Source organism: Phoenix dactylifera, chromosome 6, assembly GCF_051530095.1.
Source record: "Phoenix dactylifera cultivar Ajwa chromosome 6, Ajwa_hap1_PhDact_Kaust_v1.1, whole genome shotgun sequence".
Classification (NCBI taxonomy): Eukaryota; Viridiplantae; Streptophyta; class Magnoliopsida; order Arecales; family Arecaceae; genus Phoenix; species Phoenix dactylifera.
The window spans coordinates 178075-201991 of NC_143195.1; the positions used below are offsets into that span (position 1 = coordinate 178075).

A 23917-nucleotide genomic window follows, 5' to 3' on the forward strand; every position below is an offset into this window, starting at 1 on the left:
ACCGTGTACGGGTGGGGTCATCGTCTCCGAGTTGAGGCTCGAGCGCGCGCGCGAGAGATGTATATTTCCATCCACACCCTCCGTACCTTTACAGTTGTTATTCTAGCGATTATTTATTATTTTTTATTCTACGAGTTGGACCGAGGTGTTTAGGATTCCCGTTCTCTACTCCTCTGGTTTGACGCCTAGGGTTTCTAGACTTCCCATCGCTGCCCGCTACCGGAGCAGCGAGCGGCCGGTGGAACTCCAGACGCACCGAAAACCTTAGAATTGGCCCTCTCGGCTCCGAGTTTTTTCTTTGGAACGGCGAAGGCCTTCGAACCCTTTCCCGAGGCCTCTTGAATCGAATCCGAGCACCAAGCGACGAATCGAACCCCCCCACCCCCCCCCCCCCCCCCCTCTCTCTCTCAAGAACAGGAAGAGAGAATTTATTTTTTCCTCCATTGGATTCCGTAAGAACAGATCTTTCCCTTCTAAAACATCGAATCCCATGGCCTTGATCTATTTGATGGAACCCTTGAAGAAGGAACCGGACCGAGATCTTGGTTCCTTTTGATTTACTGAAGAGAGATTGGAACTTGGTTTTCCCTTTTCTTTTCACGGAAAAAAAAGATCCTCTTTTCTGCCTTTCGTTGGAAAAAAGAAGGCATTCTTTTATCTAAGATCGAATTGCTTCAGGACGGTTAAAGGAGGATCAAACCTAGATCTGTTCTGCCAAGAAAGGGTTTCTGGTTTTGATCTGAAAAAAATATCATCTTAAACATGTTCAAATCGGCTGTTTACCATGGGAATTCTCTAATTGGGGAGGCGGAAATCTTCCCCCAGAACTCGAACCCTGGCGCGTGGGTCAGGGAGATCCGGATCTCCCACTTCTCCCCGTCGAGCGAGCGGTGCCTGCCGCTCGCCGTCCTCCACACCATCGCCTCCGGCGGCGTCAGCTTCAAAATGGAATCAAGGTCGCCACCGTCCGATGAGTCGCCGCTGTGCTCCTTGCACGCCGCTTGCCTCAGAGAGAACAAGGTACTATTCCCAAAAAAGAAACATACAGAAGGGTTTTAATGACAGCAGCAGGATGGTGAACAGTAAAATCTAATAATATCAGTGGAATCACTTTGCTAAAATGCCACACTTATGACCTGACTACTGAATTCATGCTTTTGTGGAAGGGAATATACTGGTGAAATTCATTCTTCATGATTTTGCTTAATCTTGGTTACAATGGATTTAGCAGAACTGAAACCTTTTCTAGTGGCTTCTTGACAGGACACTGGTGTTGCAAAATTAGTACTGTAAGAAATTGAAGCTGCGGTATTCATATTTTTACTAATCTGTGCTTATTAACAGTCTCAGGACACAATTTTAGAGATGACTGCCTCATGAATCTGTATGTACATAATTTAACTGTGGAATAAATTGCAACGGTTAAATCATGGACAGTCTAACTTGTGGATAGTTGAACTAAAGCAGTACTGTTGAAGATTCGTTTTTCCAGCTAATTAAGATGGTTTTTTTTGCTGAATATGTCTTAGATTTATGGTATTTTCTATAACAATCATTACTGTTAACAGTTCTAACAGGTATCAAATGTTATTAGCTAAAGCCGACCAAATGTCTTATGTATATATTCTGCCCTGGGCATATTATATTTAAATGTAGTGCCAAGTTCATGGAATTGCTGACTTGGATATGGTTGATAGAATTGGTATCGTGAAGTGATTGACTTTATGCTCATATCTGTAGATCCATTTTTTTTTCTTTGTTTGTTTTACTCATCACTATCTTTTTCTTGACAATTGAATGTAAATGGTATGTCTGCTTGGTGTGAAGGACTACAAGTTTTGGATTAAGGGAATGTGAAGTCTTATTTGCTAACTTGGCCTTGAACTTTGCTTTCTTTTAAGCATGCTTGCAAATGAGGGTTAGAGTTAATTTAGAGAAAATAGATAAATCAACAAAATTGAACATCATGTAAAAATCTTCCTTTAGATTGTTGTTCTTTTCTTTAATAATTATTGGAGAAAAACCCAGTGAAAAGCCATAGAGAACCTTACTATAAGAGGGTCTTCTAGGATGTTTGCCTGTATAATTTATCCTTGCATTAATAATCCCTTTAAAAAGTGCTCTTACTTTCTATGAGATTTAAGTTGAACTAATGAGAAGATTGATCTTATGCGCCCTGCCAAAATAAGTAGGAGCAAGTGGCTGTTTGTTTTCTTCTTTTATTTGACAAACTATGCTTGCCATCAGTTTGTTACTGAAAGTTAGTTATACTCAAGGAAATTTTGGAACAATGCTTGGTAAGAACCGGGTGATTATGGAAATTTGAGGAGGTACATTGGGCCAAAATAGGGCAGGAATCTGTATGTAGTTGGTGATGGAATTTTGTGCTTTTTGAAGGACATGGAGATTTATAAGACAAACTTTGTATGACTTGTCTTATACTTGAAAAGGTGAATTTGTCATTCCACTGAGATGGATATCTGGAAGTATGATGGTATATATTTAGAATACAATGATTCATGATGAATTATACTTTCAGAACTTATGCTTAGACATGTGAAAACTACCAGGCTTGCTAAGAAAATTAATAAAACTTAATTGTAGTCTTTGAATATGGGAAACTTGCTTCCTCTGATTACAGACAAGCATATTGTTCTAAAAGACTGATCCCTGCTGACCATATTGCTTTGAGCCAGTGAAATAGAAGTCCAAAATCTTACAGCAGGTAGATATGAAAAGAAGTATATGCTAGAAGTGATGTGTTTGGACAAAGTGGATCAGATAATTAATTATCTTTACTTTTATATTGATGAGATGCTGAGAAGAGAGTAAGTGATAAGATATACTGTTTCTAGATAAAAAAGAAATAAGTAGAACAAAAATCTCTTTTAGGAATTATGAAAATGTTAGAGAGTAATATAAAAGGAGAAAAGTGGTAGGATAAGGGTTTATAACTTTAAAAAAATGCAAGCCTAATGAGAAGGATTTCAATTAGTTTCCAGGGATAAATAGTCAATCTACAAAAGCTGGAACTCCACATTACACTCATTTAAATACTCAAAGGATATCAATTAGTTTCCAGGGATAAATAGTCAATCTACAAAAACCGGAACTCCACATTACACTCATTTAAATACTCAAAACTACACTAAAACACTGTTCTTATGACATAGCACTCTTGTAACTCAACAAAATGTCAATAAGTAACGGTGATAAATGTCATGCAAGTCTCATGTAAAGTGGGACTCTAGAAACACTAGAGTTCAATTTTTCTGTATGAAATAGAATTCCTAATAAAAGATGAATCTTGAATCTAAGGATTGTGCACCGACTATGCCCAAAATCAACCCTTGTAGTTTCACTTTCACATTTTCATTATCTGAAACAAAAAGTTTACTGAAATAAATAAAAGGAATCACAATTTTTAAATATTGTAGTTTGAATTATAAGGGGTTGTATTAGTGCTGCTGTGCAATCCAACCTCCTGAGATAATGTTGAAATGGAGTTTAATGGTTTTGGGAATTGTTACCTTATGGAAATTTTTGATTTAGGCCATTCTGTATTGAGAGGGAACCCATTGCACTTTGGAAAAAGGATGTGGGTGTATGGAACTCTGTGACGCTTCTTAAAACCCATGTTCTCACTTGGAGTAAACTTCATGGGATTCAGATTAGTGATTGCACTGATTGATTTGGATGTTGATGTTGATAGTACGAGTTCTCTGTAACTATGAGGATCAGGACAAGTTTGTCGCATTTAGTTTGCAGCTGATATGTTAGCATGATCTTTCTGATGTTGTCCATTTTTTAAGACAGCTTAAGACTACCACATAGGCTTTTGGTAAGGATTTAATTTAGTTGGTATTGACCAAACAGTTGTGGTTGATTCATCTTGCCAATACAAATTCCAGGGCTCTTTGAAAAAAAATATGATTTTTTTTTTCTGGTATCCTGGTAACCTAGGTCAGTGAAGCCTTAAGGGAAGTTTGTGATTCCAGGCTTGCTAAGATATATGCAAGTGCAACATATTCTGCAGCTGGCATGGTTGTGAAGTTGAAGAAGACATTAGCTGAATCACGTAATGATTTGTATCTGATATCTAGGATCCAAAACTGGACTTATGTTTGGATGCAATTTTAGGATGCTGATCTGACTATTATCAAATTTTCTAAGCATTTCTCAAAAACAAATTCTGAATCAGGCTATTTGGATCATTGGTACTTCTCTTGCGTTCTTAGTACCGATGTCAAAGAATATGCAGTTTTTGATTTCAAGCATCCCTTAACTGAGGATGGTTAAAGGTTTGAAACTTTGAATCATTTGAGATTTGCAAAGAGAGGCATTTCTCAAGGGTTTTTAAGAAAGTTGCATTGATTTTTAATATTGGTTAAAGATCTATATTGGGTTGTATATCATATTGGTGTTTACTTATGATATAGGTGACTCGGGACCATATGATTTTTTTTTTTTTTTTGACTGTACCAGTTTTCTCTACATAGGAATAAAAATGTATCTTGTCTTTCTGAATTTTTGTTCACTTTTCATTTTTTTTTAGAGAGAATTAGTTCATATGAATGCAATGAAAGCTAATTGTTCCATTGCTGGTCATAGTTGATTAAGATCTCTCAGTTTTGTTGAAAAATCAAGTTTGTATATCTGTATATTTATGTCTATTTGCATGTTTATTAATGGTGCAACGAGCCAGATCTCACTGTAGAGCAGCTAAAAGCTTGTGTGATGCCTAATGTTATGTGAGTTCCTTAGATATTACCAATTTTTTCTGATATTTTAGTTGTTAAATAATTAACATAATTCATTTAAGGGAAAAATTTTCTCCTATATCATCTTTTGTTAATTGTATGTATGGTATTCTTGATGCGTATCCATGTATGATACACTAGTGCTGTAACTTATCTTTATTTGAATGGCCATGTTAATTGATATGTTCTCTATTGTGGTTTTTTCTTTTTTTAAATAACAAATTCATCTTAGTGTGTCATGTTTCTTTTTTATGCTTGCAGACTGCAGTTATCCCAGTAGGAGGGGAAGAACTGCACTTGGTGGCCATGAATTCCGGGAAAAACCTCATGCACCATGCATGTTTTTGGGGTTTTAATGTTGCATCGGGACTGTACAATTCGTGCCTTGGCATGTTGAACCTGAGGTGCCTTGGGATTGTGTTTGATCTTGATGAAACCCTTATAGTTGCTAATACTTTACGCTCATTTGAGGACAGGATTGATGCTCTTCAGCGAAAATTAAGTAATGAGACAGATCCGCAACGTGTTACTGGTATGTTGGCTGAGATCAAGCGCTATCAAGATGACAAATCTATCTTGAAGCAGTACGCAGAAAATGACCAAGTCGTTGAAAATGGGAAGGTCTATAAAGTTCAGTCTGAGGTTGTACCACCTTTATCTGATAGTCACCAGTTGATAACCCGTCCAGTTATAAGGTTACAAGAGAAGAATATCATTCTTACACGTGTTAATCCTTTGGTATGTTTTTCCTATCCTATCTTAATGCTTGTAAAATGCGGGGACTTTTTCTCCTTGATCTTCATTGCGTTGACATGCCACTCTATATTTGGACATTTTTGCTCAAACAAATTGTTGTCATGCAATCAACTGTTTAAAAGAGTCAGAGGGAACTCCTTATTGAATCTGCAATATCTAATGAATATGAGTTGCTATCTATTTGATTTATCAAATGAAGTCCATTGAGGTATTCTTTGGACAAGGAAAGGTTTTTTTAGGTTTTCTGATTCAAATAGTATGCTACTTGCTAACTTACATAGAGAAATCATGAGAATCCAATTTTTGCCTTAATGAACCAGAACTTGTATTAACAGAAATTCCTTGCTTGGATTTTATCTAGACCAATACTATCACAAATATAAACAGAGAGTTTTCTTAAATCTTTGCAGATACGGGATACTAGCGTCCTTGTACGGCTAAGACCTGCATGGGAGGAGCTAAGAAGCTACTTAATTGCCCGAGGTCGCAAGCGTTTTGAGGTCTATGTTTGTACAATGGCAGAAAGAGATTATGCTTTGGAAATGTGGAGACTTCTTGACCCAGATTCAAGCTTGATCAGCTCTATACAACTTCTTGACCGGATAGTGTGTGTCAAATCAGGTGTGTCATGCAGAGATCTTGCTGTTGTATGTTGCCATCTACATCCTTGGCATTTCTTTATGATGATGGAAGCCAAATAAGAAACCTGCTGAGTGATCCTTAACATTTTTCGTAGCTCTTCGTATCCTTATATATATTTATATTCAGCTTTTATTCTGGCCCATTGTACATTTGATTTTTATAATTTGGTATCGATATATTGCTGGCAGGCTCAAGAAAGTCACTTCTTAGTGTCTTTCAAGATGGAATTTGCCATCCAAAGATGGCACTAGTGATTGATGATCGTCTGAAAGTTTGGGATGAAAAAGATCAACCTCGAGTTCATGTTGTCCCTGCTTTTGCTCCATATTATGCCCCTCAGGCAGAGGTACAATTATCTGCATATAACAATCTCTGGCTGTGAGACTAAAACTCTGCGATTCTTTATTGCCTGAATCTACTAAAAGAAACCTTTTTTTTGACTCATTCATAGGCAAATGGCAACGTCCCAGTTTTATGTGTTGCAAGAAATGTTGCATGCAATGTTAGGGGTGGTTTTTTCAAGTAAGAAAATATAATTTCCCATTAATAGTGTTTACCTTTTACCAATATGTGTCTTGACTACCATGGTGAAACGACAATTAACTCTGCAGTCTGCTGCACATAAATTGTCAACATTTTCTTGATATGACAAGTCATGACTTTTATTGACAGAGAATTTGATGAAGGCTTACTGCCACGAATTAGTGACAGTTTCTATGAAGATGAATGGAAAGATTTCCCATCTGCTCCAGATGTGGGCAATTATTTAATTTCAGAGGTAAATCTGATGAAACCTGTGGTTGTATAGTTATTCTCTGCAATATAGTTACTCCCTTTTCTTTGGTTCAGGATGACAATGCTACTTCAAATGGAAATAAAGATCAGCTCTGTTTTGAGGGCATGACAGATGCTGAGGTTGAGAGGAGATTGAAGGTCTATATGCTTCCAAACCTTCACTGTTTTTTTCACTGATTTTTTGGTTACATATGGTTAAGAGAAACAAAACTTAGTAATCAAATGCACGATGAAAGATATCCATTATGTCTGCAGCATTTCACGTCATTTTGACCTTTGTTCAGGAGGCAAATTGCAATGTGCAGGCTATTCATCCCATGGTCAATAACTTTGACCCGAGGTCAGTTTCTTCTATTCAACACGTTATGGCTTCTTCATCTGCTGCACTTCCGCAGACAGCCACTCAAGCGATGATGCCTTTGCCTAACAACAATTGCCCACAGCCGATTGCATTAGGCAGGCCATTAGTATGTCAATCTGGCCTTCCTGAACCTAGTTTGCAAGGTTCTCCTGCTAGGGAAGAGGGTGAGGTTCCAGAGTCAGAATTAGATCCAGACACAAGGAGAAGACTTCTTATATTGCAACATGGTCAAGACACACGAGATCCTACTCCTTCATTTACTGTGAGATCCCCTCTCCATGTTGCAGTTCCTCCAGTGCAATCACGGGGAAATTGGTTTCCATTGGAGGAGGAGATGAATCCAAGACAACTGAGCAGGGAACCCAAAGAATTTACTTTAGAACCAGAAACTATACGTTTTAATAAAAAGCGACCTAACCATCAATCATATTTTCGCAGTGGGGAGAATTCTATTTCTTCTGATAGAGTTCTTCATGAAAATCGGGGTTTGCCTATGCAGGTAAATGATGTTTTAACATAGAAACTATTATCAAGTTTTTAAGTGTTTATTTTATAGAAGGTTCAATGACCATTGACTGCATAATTCAGTTACATCAAGGAGATGATCGGTTGAGACCAAACCATGCAGCAGCGAACTATAATTCCTTCCCAGGTATTTTTGTTTTCTTTAATAAGTAGGTAGAGCTGGATTTTCAGAGCCTTTGTAGTTCTCAAGGATTAAAGATTGCATTTTTTTCTATAATTTTAATTGTATAATTTGTAAATAAATTCATTTTTTCTTTTTTTTTTCCTTGCCATCCTCTGTATTGGAAGCTTAGAAGTGCTGATTGCTCATTCTTAGCTTCCGTTGCTTCCCCAAGTTCAGTTGTCAGCTCTTTATTTTCTTTCAGGTTTTCTCATTTGCATGCACATAGCCATTCACGTACACATACATACAGCATACCATTTGTATAAACTTATATTGTATGACCTCAAGTTTCAAACACTGTTTTTTTTAAACATTCACTTTTTTTTTTTATTTTTTTCACAAGATAACACATGTCGATGCAAAATTTGCCAATGCACCTCATCTTTATATATTTAACCATAAAAAGTACTTATAGTTTATTTTTTTATTTCTTTCAAATTCAGATTTATTGTTTGCTAATGCACTAATGTTTTCTGAATTAGTGAAACAGTCCCTTTCTTCTAACCTAACATGAAGCTTGAATTACCGGTGTTGTAGCAAACTGGAGAGTGAGTCTTAGTACAATGGTAAGGTTGCTCCACTGTGACCTGGGTGTCATGGTTCGAAACATGGAAACAACCTCGCAATATCCAAAACTAAACCATCCATAATTTTCAACTGAAATAGTTTTCCTCTAGCATTTTACCTTTCACATAATATCATTTTTGATACTCTTAATTTACCATGCGACCCGCTTACCATCAAACTCTTAGGTATATTTCTCTTTTTTTCTTTTTGTGTGAAAACCATAGCTTCTTACTGGAGACTGTTAGGTGCCCAGTGGTTACTCATGGCTAGAATCACTTTGTTTTAATGTTTTGCATGATAGAGGTGGAAACTGGTGTCTATCATTGGATGCACTACAACTACGTTGTGCTCGTATGCACTAGTGGGTGTTTTGTGTGGATTTTGATTAGGAACGTGCAATGTGGATGCTTACTCAATACTGCATATAGTTGGAATATGTGAAATTGCAGTTTTTCTTGTATGTTATATTTGGAATAATATGTGGAATTGAATGAATGATTCTAATTTGTTTTTCAGAAGTCAGAACAGATGTTCATGTGAGCTTTTGGTATAAGCAGAGGGAAAATTTGCTAATTTATAATGGATAAAATGTTTTTTGGGTGCCTACTTGCCTACTTGGTACACCGTAAATGGTACATTGAGATAACTGGTATGGATATTGGCAGTTGTGGCAAATGAATTGGCAAATTTAATGAAGAAGTTAGGGGAGCATTGATCCAAGATATCATTTACTCTTGGAGATTAGTTTCCATGAGGTTAAATTCAGAACAGTGAACCTGCTAGTTCTGCTCCTTATGTTGATCTGGGTTTAGGGCTCCAATTCAGTTCCAGAAGCTATGATTGCCAGGAAAACCCACAAGGACTGTTAAACTTACAATTTAAGTGAAGGAAGGCGAGAGAATCATTAGAAGGTGAAATGACATCATCTAGAGAGTTAGCAATCCGTGAGTCAGAGATATGGAAAATTGAGCCTAGTCATAAAGCATGAGGAAGTGGATCTTATGATGCTGAAATAGACTTTGCAGATGTAGAAATTGGTTTTGATTCAGATAATCATTGAAGTGCAAGGGACAAGATGAGCCTAGGAAAGCTCATAGGTTGCATATATGAAGTTTCTCTGCCTCTAGGACACCAAATAACGGATCATTTGGGTGGTGGGATGGTGCTTTGGGGTGTCCAAGATGAGTTGTATGTCCGAACCGAGGCTATCAGTATATTGAGCACCCTTTTGTTTCCTGTAGGTTGCATATATAAAGTTACCTCGAAGATACCAAATGATAGGTCATTTGGGTGATAGGATAGTGATTTGGGTTGTCCAAGATGAGTTGCATGTTGAAAATGAGGCAATCAGTATATTGAGCAGGGTTTTTAGGGTTTGGCATGCCTGCAAGATTAATTTTTAATAGATTGGAGGCACCTCTTTGGTGTTTCTAATATAATGTAATTATGTATACTACCCCAATAGTTAAATTGGGGTTATATTGAGTATTCAAAAGCTCTGCTACATTTGTGGATTATATCAAACTAATTGGTCTCTTGAAGAGCAGATCTTTTGTGGTGTCAAATAACAATATTGTGCTACATTATGTTAATCGTATAGGTTCAATTATTAGTTTGAAGAAAGGCTTAAAATCTCAAGTGTTGTGTACTGTCTCAACATTGTATTGCATGCCATATTGACATGGGGGTATCATTCTCGGTTTGGCGAACTGTGAGTAGGTAGGTGAACCGTGAGTAGATATGAGGGGCATTACTATGTATCAATCTTGCTTGTATATGAACAATACAAAGGCATTGTATAGGATTTCAAAACTTTCCAAGCGACATCATTAATTTCTTCATTTGGTGCAATTCTCACTTTTAAGATTGGCTTTAATTCTTACCAAGGGCCGCAATCTCGGTACCGGATACCGTATCGGTACCTGATTAGTTGGGTTCGGTACAGTACGGTATGGCACACTTCTGTACCGAAATAGGGAGATTTTTATCTCGGTACGGCTCAATACAAGCTGGTACGCCTCGATACGGGCTGGTACGTACCTCGATACAGGCTGGTACACTTCGGTATGGAGCAGTACAGGGCTTGTGTCGACTTAAAGTTAAGTTTCGTACTGGTTTCTGCTCGGTATGGTACACCTCATATCGGGCAGTCGACAGACCATGGTTCTTACCCTTATTGTCTTTGACCATAGTTCATAAGGGGTGGAGGTAAAACATTTAAATCATAAGTTTTGTAACTAGTTCTGCTTCATAAAGAAATTGATAAGCGAGCTTGATGACTAAGTCGAAAACTAATGAGAATTAAAGGCTTTAAGGAGGATTCCAATGTTGAGAGTCCTATGACTAATGGATTGAAGAAATTCAATAGAACAAGTCCTTGATGAAACTGGATAATATAATTTATTTGTTGGGAACTGAGGGAATGCCTGATGTCATAATTATATTGGCTAATCTTGTGCGGTTTTGAAAACTGAAGACGTGAATTACTTGAAAAGCTTAAGGTGGGTAGATTAGTTCACAAAAAAAAAAAAAATGCAGGCATGAGAAGGTGATTATTCACTAACATTTAAATTCGTACGTTTATACACTTATATCTAGTCAAATAGTTGATTTCTTTGGAGAGGGAGTTTAATACGGTGGAAGCTATAGATTAAAAGAAGCACTTTATAAATAAGGTAAAGAGCAACAGGCATTGGATAATATGGTTATAAGTTTCGTACAAACTACAAAAGTATTGGAACCATTAGAGGATACAGTTTTGTCTTATATCGAAGAGTTCTGCGAATTTGGTTAGCCTCTTGTAGTAATGGACAGATTTTTATTATTTTATATTCAAACTTCCCATTCTTTGATTCCTCAAAGTATTATGCAATTGATTTTGGATTATAGGGAAATAAACTAAAATTCTAGTCTGTACAAGAGCAATAAACTTTTTGCTAGCTGTAGTGACATTTTTGCTCCTTGGCAAAGATGTGTTACTTACAACTGTTGAATTCTGGGTGCTTCTAGCAGACTGATATGTTGACTGGAACAAAACTGTAAACTGAGATGAGTCATTTGTATAATGTTTTATGGATGAAAAGGATGTGATTGAATGCTCTAAAGGACATGCCTGCTGCTAGCACAGGGAGCATTCCCCTTTTAATTCAATTAAGTGCACAAGCTTGTTGTCCACTTGTCTTTAAAGGCTACATCTCATTGTGGAAGATAATTTATTTACCATAACAATCTTTGTCTGATTTTCTGTTGTAGCTGTCTTAATATGAAGGACATTACTAAATTTTAATTGAAACTAATTAGTTCTGCTGCTTCCTAACCCAACTTTGAACGCTGAAGGCGAGGAGATGCCAGCTGGTCTAATTTCTTCCAGCCACAAGGACACCCAATTTGAATCTGGACGGGCCACTGCACGATATGCAGAAACTCCTGCTGGAGTCCTACAAAATATTGCAATGAAGTGTGGAGCAAAGGTAATTTGAAATCGAAAAGTTCTTGTAAAGTATGTAAGGTTAAGATGTATTTAATATAAGTTTATTTGTAATGCCTGTTCTAATTGTTCACTTGTAGGTGGAATTTCGCACAGCTTTATGTGACACTACAAACTTGCAGTTTTCTATGGAGGTAATGAAAATATAGAATTTCAACAGAACTTCTAGAGGCATATCACCAAAATAATGGTATTCTATATGCATACATAGCAGTTGCTGTCCTTTTGTAATTTTCACTATTCTATAACTTGATTGCTGCTTCATTTATGGCATTCTGATTTGGATTTAAATATGAACCTTCAATTATGATGGTTTGACATCACTTTTCTATTAATTGTTGCCTCTTATGTTGTTAAGGAAGATAAATAGTGCACTCAACCAATGGCTGGTCATTTACTTTCTATAACTGTTTTAAGTTCATGCTTCAAGGTACAGGTTTAGTTATTCCATTAAGTGAATAATTTTTTGACCCGATATTTTAATTTGAATATTTCAAAGAGACCTAAATTTTAAACCTGTCTCTTGCAAGAGAGGGGCCTTCTATGAAATCCATTAGGCTAGTTTATGGATATCAAGATATTTCTTATTAATCGCAGGTTTTAGTTCATGCTGGTAAGAGAAACCCTCAAAAATTCTGCTAGACTTGGAAAAAAGATCTAGTGAATGGTTGAAATGATGACTTTTCATATAGAGAGCTGCTTTCATCTTTAAAGCACCAATAGCCCAAAGAGCCAAATCAACTCTAATCCCATAATTTTATGTTGAATTCTTTATGAAACTAAATCTTGCAAACTTGTTTATTGCATGCCATTTTTTTCTCAATGCAATTTTAGAGGGTATTACAAGGTCTCACCTAGTGGGACTTGGGAGACTTCACTTATTGTGTCTTCACCTTTCTCATGAAAAGCCAAGAAAAAGACAGATTAGGATTTTTATTATAATATTTATACACATTACTCCTGTTACAAAATAATGACTATTTATGTTTTGGGAAGTCTCATGTGCATGCTTATCATTGCTGTTTCCAGGTTTGGTTTGTTGGAGGAAAATTAGGTGAAGGAATTGGTAAAACGAGGAAGGAAGCCCAGCAGCAAGCTGCCGAAATCTCCCTTCGAACTTTAGCTAGTAAGAACATGTTTGGTTTTACCATTCTTTGTCACTGGGAAGTAATTATCACTATCACAGTCACATCTTCATGCTCCTAGTATTATATATTCATGTTTTATATTACAAGCATAGCAGCATTTCCTGTCAATTCATATGTTTGAGTAATAATCAGATGTCTCTGATGTCAAACTTTAGGATTTAGACTTTTTATTGGTTGATTTAACCTTCAAAAGCTGAAGGCTTTTTCATTATGTTCTGTGCTTCTGCTTGCTGATTTATATAAATTTGCATATATGATGGAACTAGCAGAATAGTTTAGATTCATCCACATGATAGGTGTTGTTTTGTTTTATTTATTTATTTATTTTGGGTGGAAACAAGATGCATTATCAGATTATGGTCATTTAAGCATTGAGGAATGCTGCTATAATCTTTAGGTTTTTAGAACTCCGTTCTCCATTACTTTTCTTTTCTTTTCTTTGAGGACACTTTGTGGTGATGCTTATGGATATGCGAAGTTTGCTATTTTGTATTGTTTGCACATCATTCCTGACAAGTTGAGAAGACAGTAACTTCATGTGATTTATATTATTATGCTAGTAATGTTTCTTTCTTTTGCATATGTTGCAGCCTTTTTAGGGATTCTATTGGATTTCATAAGTGAATTATTGAATTGATTGATGTGCACCTAGGAACTCCTTGAATCTATCATCATCCATTAATATATAATTGGTTCTTTGTAAGAAATATACATCCTGTTTAAAATTTTTTCTAAGAAATTCTGATCAATGCTGGTTTTGATTGCAGATAAATATTTGTCAAATGCTAGATCTGACCCCAGTACTCTGCATGGAGATATGCTTAAGCCTTTTTATATCAAAGAAAATGGTTTTACAAGCGATTTAAACTCTTTTGGGTATCCAGCATGTGCCAGGGATGACGTTTTGCCAGTAGCTAGCACTTCAGAGGAGTCCCGTCTCATGGACCAGAGACTTGAGGGTCCAAATAAAACAGCAGCTGCTGTTGCTGCCCTCAAAGATCTAGTGAGATCCCACACTTTTCTTCTTATAGGGTCCTTGGATATATATTTTATGTATACAAAAACATATTGACATATGCTGATTTGACTATGCAGTGTACCATTAAGGGATTTAATCTAGTTTTTCAAGCTCAGTCTTCACCTTCAGCTGGTTCAGTCAGTAAAGGGGAAGTGTATGCCCAGGTAATGATGAACCTCATTTTTCTGATAATTTTTCTTACAGATTTATGTCCTCATGATCCTGCATGTCCTGTGAACAAAGTAATTAGCAATTTTAGTTGCAGGCCATTATAATTCTTTAAAAACATAATTAAGAGAAGAATGAATTATGACATGCATAGCTGTCATTGAGCTAACTTTTACATATTTACTTGATAGTTTGCATCTTCTATTTCCTATATCAAGTTCATTGTTAGGTTGCTACTGCCAAGCTATGATAGTGATGAAAAGTAAAGAAAGGAAGGAAAGAAGAATAATCAAAAAGGAAGGAAAGAAGGAAGAAATGAACGAAAGATGAACAAGAAACAAACAATGAAGGAAAGAAGTAGGGAAAAGATGTGGAGGGTATTTGCTGGATGCTCGACCAGGATGGTCGCCAGGATGAGATGGGACGGCAGGGCAGTTCCATAGAGAATTTGGGACAGCCCCATCACATAAGATCTAAGACCTTGAAATCATGTAGTTTAAATCAAGGTTAGCCGAACCAGTATCGGGACCCGTGCCGGTCGGCTACTGGTTTGGTGTTCAACAGATCATTTTTAAGCCTTTTGAGATATTGAAGAGGAGGAGGAGGAGGGGGGGGGGGGGGGAGGGCTGAACCAGTTTGAACCAGTGTGAATCGAGTGGTTCATACCAATTCCGCTCTGAACCATCCAGTTCAAAACGGTTCAAGATATTTTTCGAAAAAAGCACTGAATCTGCGCCGGTTCGGTTCTGTACGGGGTGAACCAGGTGGTTTCTGCTTGGTTTGGTAGACCATGGTTTAGAATCTTTAGATAATGTATGGTTAGTGGGTAAGGTTAGCGGTCAGTGGCCTAATGTGGTGGAGTTAGTTGAGTTCTAACTTTTATAATGCAAAGAATGTAATGAAATAAGGGAGATGAATAGGTTTATCCTCTTTTGAAACTCTCTTTTGTGGTGTTGTTCTGACCCAAACTAGAAATCTTTCCTCATTATTCTTAATACTTGCACTCAAGGTTGGCTGTACCGGTATCGGAACCTGGGCCAGTTGCTTGGCGGTAAGGTACCGTGCCGTTTTGGTCCGTTTCGGACTCTTATTTTTTTTATTTCAAATTTTGAACTGAAGTCGGCATATGGTATGCCGACTTTAATTCAAAATTTGAAATAAAAAAAAGAGAGGCGGGGACTAGTTTGGAATGAAGACGTGTCGAGGAGACTGCACAGTGAAGAGGGATGAGTTTAGCGAGAGGGAGAGAGAGGGGGAAGAGGAAGGAGAGGGGGAGAGAGGGAGAGGCATCAAACAACTATAATCTCTCATAAGTTGTAATGGAAGGTGACAATGGATTACCGAAGCTCAAGCGGTAGCGCATGGGTCTTCTCTCTCAAAGCTGTGGTGGTCTTATCGGCGTCATATCACCAATCATGATGCTTCGTCTCTTGGGACAATCGAGTTCCCTCAAAAAGGGGGTTAGAGAGAGGGAGAGGGAGGGAGGGGAGAGAGGGATGGTTGTCGGCCGGTGTATCTAGGAGAGGGTAGTGAGAGTGTGAGCGAATAGAAGAGGACAGGAAGTAACAAAGCCCTAAACCTTAAATCAGTGCCTATCTCGAATTTATAGTGCGAACCATATCGGTAACTGACTGGTCTGGTTTGGTAGACCCCAAACTGACTGGTTCCGCATGGTTCAACATTCCTTGCTTGCATTATTTATGTATTAAGTTTCCTTCTTCAAAATGAACCTTGTCTTGAAGGTTCACATGTGGAAAATTAGATACAAGCTGGTCCACCTCCCATGTAGCATCTTGAAGAGGTGGCATTGTTCTCTAGATCTTCCTTCTCTATAGCTTGGAGAGATATAGGCTGGGTTGTGGGCATAGCCTAGCATACCAATTTGTGCTGGGGTTGTTCATTATAAACTCCATGGTCAGTTTGTTCCAATCACAAAGTACGGGTCCAAGTTGTTCTAAATATTGAACTCTCAAGAGCAATATCAATACCAGTTAACAACAAAGGATAGGGTGGTAGCAAAGGAAAAGGTTTGGATAGGTGTCATGAGCCACATAAGGTGGTACTTTTCTTTGCATGTGAGATGATTTCAATCTGCCACCATGAGCGACAAGGTAGTCATAGAGGTGATAAGAACATGGAATTGCTCAGTTACTTTATTATTGATGAAATTATGTGTAGATCCATTGTCAATTAGCATTATAATAGGGTGTTTGGCAAGGAAAATAATAACCTTCATTATGTGGAGAATGCCAACTAGACAATGTGTGCAAGCTGATTTTTGGAATTTGACATGGCTTAGATGAGTCATTAGGAGCCACGATCCATGACATTTCTCTCTTGGAGAGAATTTATTGTCATAGTAAAAATACAGTCGTTTCTCACGGCAACATTGATTTACCCCCTAGTTGATTCTTTTAGCAGTTGGAGCTGCAACATTTGTGGTGGGTAACCACCTCCCAATGCGGCTTGAGGTCTGAAGGTGGTCACTACCTTCTTTTGGCAATTGAGATGCTCTTTACGCATGCAAGCAAGTTCAATAGCATATCTTAAGGATCTAGGTTTGTACATATGTAACTTTGCAACAATACCATCCTTCAGGCCACCACCCACTCTTGTGGAAAGCAGCTCAATTTTTTCTTACTAGTCACGTGTAGTCCCCCCAAGGCTTCGTCAAAGTCCTCATACTGTCTTGACCCTGACCTCGAGCACAATTCTTCCATAAAAGTTGCCTTTGTGACCTTACCAGAAATTTCTTGGAACCACTGATACCAATAGCTTGTCTCTCCTATATGAAAGGAAGCAAGACCCACTTTTTTGATCCATGGGCATCCCTTCATACTTGAAAAACCGTTTAACCTGGTTGAGCCATTCTATTGGTTCTGTTCCTGAGTATTGAGGGAAATCCATCTTGATGTAGTGTGGCTGAAAATGGCTTCTAGATGCAGCACTACTTTCACCTTGAAGGGACATGTAGGTTGTGGTTGTCTCTTTGAGTTTTAAGACCAGCTATGGCTGCCGTCAACTCGCAGTGAGTATCGTCAATGATCTAGATCTGTTTGACGATATGTTGAGAGTTGAAGCAGACTGCACCATTGTATTGATGAAGATTTTCTGTCATCTTGTGCACTTGCTTCTAACCTTTCAATCTGGTCCATGTTGGTAAGCTGAGCCATAACCTTGCTCTGTTATGAACTTAAATACGTAAATAGTGCAAGGATTGAAAATAATGGGAAAAGAGAGTTCCAGTTCGGGTCAAAGGAACACCACAAAAGAAGCGGGTTTCAGAAGAGGATAACGTTATTCACCTCCCTTATTCCATTACGTTCTTTACATTATAAAAGTTTGAACTCGACTAACTCCACCACATTAGGCCACTAACCCACTAACCCTATTTACCCAGTTAAATACATTATTTGTGCAACAAACTACAGAGACTCGGACTACTCTTAAAGATTTGGACTTCCACAACTAGACCCACAACTTGAGTGCCTTGCTGCACAAGTCACATTACGTGGCTTGCATGGCCTTTCCATGACTTAATCATTTGGGATTAGGATTCCTTAGCCGAGTTGCAACAACCTCTTGTACGGAAGATGAAAAATTTTCATGTGAAATTCTATTCCTTTAATGCTTATTATTCTTATAGTTTGTTGTGTGTTCTACTTGATTCCAAGCATAGAGGTACATTTTACGTATTTAAATTGAAGTCATATATATTATTATAAAAGGAGCTAGACTTGGCTACACTCTAATTGATATATACTCAGATCTGGTCAGATTTAGATTGGATAATCGGGGTCCCACATTGACAATTTAAGCCGTTGGATGTAACCTACTACCTCTAAACTGCTTAAACACCAAAATCATGTTTGGAGACCCCTAATCTATGCATCAAGTGGTCAAAAAATTAGACAGTCTAAATAACATGAAACTACATATATTTTTTAATCGCTTGATGCATATCCTAGAGGTCTCCAAATTATATAATTTATGGTATATAAGCGGTTTATAGATAGTAGATTACATCCAACAGCTCGAATCGTCGATGTGGGACCCCCATCATCTAGTATCGACCTGATCGGATCTGATTAGAGATCCACTCAAGCAAGGTCCGCTGTATCGGTACCCGTCGGCGTACCGGTGGCGGCCCGGACCGATACGAATCGGTCCCGTACCGATTCGGTACCGTACCGGTTCTCCAACAATAAACCACCGGTACCAGATTCCATGCTGATTCGGTACCGGTCCCAAGCCGGACTGGTATGTACCGGCCGGTATGGACCGGTACGGCAGACCATGCACTCAAGTGTTGCCAAGTCCAATTCATTATAAAAGATGCCTCACATCATATTAAGTGATGTACAATTTAACTTCGAAGGTGCTTCCTTTCAGCATTAGAGCAAGATAAATGATCAAATAGTTTTTCCTTTATATAATTTAGCTTATAGTCAAAGTTGACAAAAGCAGTAGTTCAATAATATGAGAGAAAAGAACCTTAGGTATTAAGTGAAATTCTATGTTATGTTGCAGGATCGTATATGTAAAAGCTTTTAGTTGTGGACAGAATTTTGTACATTACAAAAATGTTTTATATCTAATTCCAAATTATTACACGGTTTTTCATTATAATTTTATACTCGATATATTTGCAGTTTAGCAGATATATCTCTGTTACTTGATAAAATATGATGCAGAATGTAGGTTGTTCTCACAAAGTCATTCATGCTGACAGCTTTCAGTAAAAGTTGTCTTATTATTTGTTGAATTACTTTTTTTAAAAAAATTATTTCTTTCCTCTCTCTCTGTCTGTATGTGTCTGTGTTTGTATATACACACAGACACATGTCAGAAGTTGTCCTGAGTAGGATACTTGGTGAACTAGGATTCATAAAACTGACCTAAATAGTCAGGACAAAGCTATATGGTTATGGTATCTATATATTTGCATGAAGCTGGTGGGTGGCAAGCAACCGTTGAATTTTGCCTGCTTTGGATGAAATCATTTAAACTGAAAGGATGGGCCAAAATCTGCTTAAAAACCAACTGTCCAATTCTTGTTTTCATCTATATTAAGCTTGGATGTTCTGATTAATGCAGCAATGTAAATGCACATCTATAGCTGGAAGCATTATATGACTTAAAGTTGCATATCCATCCTCATGCTTTGCATTCATCTAATCTAATTGTGGTGTAGTTGACTGATTAATAGGTTGGTTCTTATATGTATATAAGTGCTTTTTTTGGGGGGAGGTAAGGTTCTTGTTTCCTGCTTGACACGATTTACTTACTTTGAGTTAGCGAAATCACTATTGTTATTGTGATGGGCCCATATCATATATTTGAATGTTATATCAAGTAAAGTACACATCAGAACATCTTAGAGTCTGATACTCATAACATATAGACATTATCTTCATGACTGATGTCAGCATGACCTAGCTGAAGAGAAAAGGAAACTGGATGACAGAGCATATGCATAGTACTAATTAGTAATTACATTGAATTTACCTACAAACTAGGACTTGGCAGGTTCAATTTGTTAAGAAGCATAACGGCTGTGATCTTACAATTTTGTTGGCTTTGATGAAGAATGTAAGCAGTGAGAAACTAATATTTGAGGAGCTGGGGATTAGAATTTCCTTTTTAAACTGTGCACTCCTTTTTTTTCCCTTCTCTCGTCAGTTGCATTGGTACACTAATTGTCCAGCTTCAAAGGGGGAGTCGAGCTACAAAAGAGGAGCCTATCCACAAAAACTTTCCCATTTATATAACGGGGATAGTGGTTTATTCATTTCCTTGATTTGTAATAAAGTTGAAAGACATATGATGCAATTTGAGGCCCCTGTAGATAGTAATTCTTCCTCTTATCCAATGCTGTTGCTTTACTTTCTATGCCGTCTTTGTGCTTTCTGGTTTCTGATTGTCAAAAAATATTACTTGATACATATTGTACGTATGTTCATATGTATATACGCATTCATCATACATGAAGTTTATGGATTTATGCGTGTTATGATTAAGACATTTATTCGTTCATTCATCCATTGTTCGTTAGTTGATTCATTCATTCATTTATTAGTTTGTTACAAGTGTAACATTAAGTTCCTGGATTTATATGCCCATATGACTAAGTCATGTTTTTGCAAATATAGATTACGGACATAAAAAGTTAGATCTTTCATTATAATTCAAAACTTTATTATGATGCTGGTTATTAGATATTAAAAATCAAAAAGTAAACCCAACATTCCCAATTCCCAGAAAGAGGATTTTTCAAGGGATTTTGGAAAATTTTCAAGATTTAACTAGCATGGGGAATCATATAACAACCGGATGCAACCTGAGTGGTCTGGCCTGGTCTGATCTGTTCTATTGTGGCACCCCTACCTTTTTTTTATTTTTTATTTTCCTTCCATTTGTGTTTGATGCATGTTTGGATCCATGATAGAGGACATGATGCTGGCTATAGAACCCAGTTGCAGTCACTAATGACTATTCATTTAGCTGTCAAACTCTTGTCTATTAGGTATTATTGTACCAATGTCTCACTAATTTTGGAAATATAGTTAAAAACTTTTTATCGAGGGTAAGAGCTCAAAACTGTGCAAACTCATAAACAATGCATATGTAAATTTATTCTTCTGCTACTGATTTTGATCATCATTTCTTTTGGCTGGCTATGAACTAATTTAGGTTGAAGTAGCGGGGCAGATATTAGGAAAAGGAGTTGGAACAACCTGGGAAGAAGCTAAGCTGCAGGTATTCTCTTTTTTCAGTTTTTGCTTTCCTTTTCCATGGCTGGCTTTGTAATTCAGGAAATTTCATCTGAAAATATGCATTACTTGGTAGGGAGTATTCCTGAAAAAATATCATGGAAATAACTAATGAAGATGATTATGAAAATGATTCAAGCATATATCCCTTGATACAAATGATAACGAAGTATGTAGCTGGCCTAGATTGTGATCATGCTTACTATCCAGTATGCAGGAGATGATTTAATTTCCACTTGTCTATAATATGAATCTCTCTACTCAGTTATATACGAGAAACCTGCATCAGTGGATTTCTTTACATCCTCTGGAATTATTAAGATCTACTGAATCTATCATTTTACTGGAAACTCAACATGTAACCTTCGCAACTATTAGTTTGCACTGAGCTGGTAGAGTGATACGCTAAGGCAAAATTGATTTAGGGAATATTCTGTAGTCTTGTTCATTTTCTTTTCATCGATATGACTAGATCAAATTAGCATACACTATTGATTTGAAGTTTTTATATGCTGCAAATTGGATCTATTAAATAATGCATGCAAACATGGTCATTTTATCTGAAATTTTTTTGTATTTTTCACAGGCTGCTGAAGAGGCCCTTGGAGCTTTGAAGTCTATGCTCGGTCAGTTTACTCAGAAACACTCAGGATCTCCAAGGTCAGTATCTACTTTGTGCTGAAAGTATGTTGTTATGCACTTCACCAGTACCTGTCAGAACATTTTTTGTTTCAGAAATTACAATATTGGTAATCGGAAAATCAGGCAAGGAGATAGTTATGAAATTCAGGAGATCATGGAGAATACATTTAGAAAATTTTCAAAAAATTAAAAAGGTAGAATGTAAAATGATGTTAAAGAAATTAATTTTTTAAGTTATCTATATCAAACACATTTGAAAATTATTAATCATGGGCGAGCAAACAGCAGTAAAGATAGCGGGAACAATGACAAGAAATTTTCCAACAAAATGCCAAATAATTAATGAATTACTTTGAAAAAAATTCAGCAGTAATTTGTTAAATGGAATATTTGATGAAAATTCATAGTTATTGCTTGGGAATAACCCAAAAAGCATGGTGACAACAGAAATACCTGCAATATTTTTATATTGGTTTGTTTCCAATTCTTCAAGTAAAATATTATATTCTTCATGTATTGTAATTTTCTCTGACTACCGAATTGTATAAATTGATTATGAATTAAAGATGAATGTTGCCTGTGGCAAACCTTTCCATCTTCTTCATGTCAAGTCTCTCTTTTGCCTAGAGTTGCCTTGACCGTGCTGGCACCGATTCTTAGAGGATGAATGTTGCCAAACATAAAAATCTGTATGGTGCCCTTTCTTGGAGCTGTGCTCCATAGCCAACCCCATTGTGGTGGAAAAAGCTTTGACGATGGTCATATATGACACTCTCCATCTAATTTCGTTGATTTCTTTTCATTCTCACATTGATGGCAAATTTCTGAAATGGTAAGTTAGTACTTCCACGTGATTGATGGTTATACAAACTTTTGAAGAAATGCACTTGCATCATTTAGTTGAGTCATGGTCTGGGTTGTTTTATTCCACTGACAAGTTGATTATAAGTTTTGGGACAGTTTTCGGTTTCTTTGGTCTTTTTTTTTTTTTTTGTTTTTTAATTCAATGCATTGGCTTCTGCTTGTGAAGTTGAGCTGTCTTTTAGTTATAATTACATTTTTCTTTTTTCCCTTTTTTTTTTGATTGGTGGCTGGAAACTGCTGCTACATTGTCCATTTGCCATCTCTTCTTTCAGGTCACTGTCTGCGACTCCAAACAAGCGTTTGAAGGCAGATTTTTCGCGGTTGCTGCAGAGAATTCCATCATCTGGTAGATACTCTAGGAATGAAACTCCTGTGCCTTGATAATTACCATTGCAGTTTTTCCAGTGAGGCATCTGTTTATTCATCTGTAGCCTAGTGGTGGGATGGACCTACCAAGGTTGCAAAGGAGGGTCGTCACAATTTTGCAAGGAGCATCATCTGTAGCCCAAGACAAGCTTTTCAAGGCAACTGTTAACACTAATTCCTGCCGCTTCTCAGGTAGTTCTTGGGTATTGCATGATCCATCAGTAAGGTATAAGATCTCTATATATCAATTTGGTGGTTGTACATATCTTCACAGCTGAACATATGTTGGGATCACACTCTGGTTTTGTGGATGGGGAGCGTAAACTGCTGGTAACAGTATGATAGATGCAACATCTCTTCGATGCTTGGTGTTGTGGAGATCTGAGAACAGAGATTGCAGCTTGGGTACCTTCACAGATTACATTTCCAGTTCCATAGGCCTACTGGCATACTTGGCAAAGGGTTCATGCCTCTAGCCTTCTTTACTCGTGAGGACCAGAGCGAAAGGAAATTAAATGCCTGCTAGCCAGGAAAACTGTTGCTCGTAAAGATCGCAATTAACAGGTATTGGTGGCCAGTCATTTAAATGCTTTTGACTCCGTGCATCACCGTAATTGCGGAGCAGCCAATTTGTCTGGTGGAAGCTGGGAAAGAGAGCGCCTACTCTTCACCGTATATTTTTACCGGTTCCAGCCTTAAGCTTATTCTTATTCAGAAGCTCATATTCTGAAAAAATGAGCTTGTTGGGCTTGTCAATGGTTAGTAAAGTCTTCAAAAAAAAAAAAAAAAAGGGAAAAAGATATTCTATAATGCAGTTTGAGCCCCGCTACTTGCTAATTTTTTAATTGGTAAATGAATTGCAAACCAATTCTCTTCATTAGA

At 37.2% G+C, this 23917-nt stretch overlaps 1 protein-coding gene across 7 annotated transcripts; it reads left to right on the forward strand.

Annotated features, from left to right (window-relative positions):
* Positions 1-90: 90 nt before the first annotated feature.
* LOC103696097 (RNA polymerase II C-terminal domain phosphatase-like 1) lies at positions 91-23917 on the forward strand. Of its 7 annotated transcripts, none has more exons than XM_088724249.1 (18): positions 91-1020; positions 5022-5498; positions 5927-6137; positions 6347-6504; positions 6610-6680; positions 6831-6936; positions 7008-7091; positions 7238-7813; positions 7903-7966; positions 11870-12039; positions 12137-12190; positions 13086-13182; positions 13972-14207; positions 14300-14386; positions 21084-21149; positions 21750-21823; positions 22942-23015; positions 23101-23917. In XM_088724249.1, the coding sequence occupies exons 1-18, from the start codon at positions 763-765 to the stop codon at positions 23103-23105; spliced, it is 2868 nt and encodes a 955-aa protein (XP_088580375.1). In that variant the 5' UTR covers positions 91-762; the 3' UTR covers positions 23106-23917. The 7 variants fall into 7 exon arrangements, with proteins under 7 accessions (XP_088580375.1, XP_088580377.1, XP_088580378.1 ...); XM_088724251.1 differs by having other exon boundaries at positions 11906-12039; XM_088724252.1 differs by having other exon boundaries at positions 7259-7813; positions 11906-12039.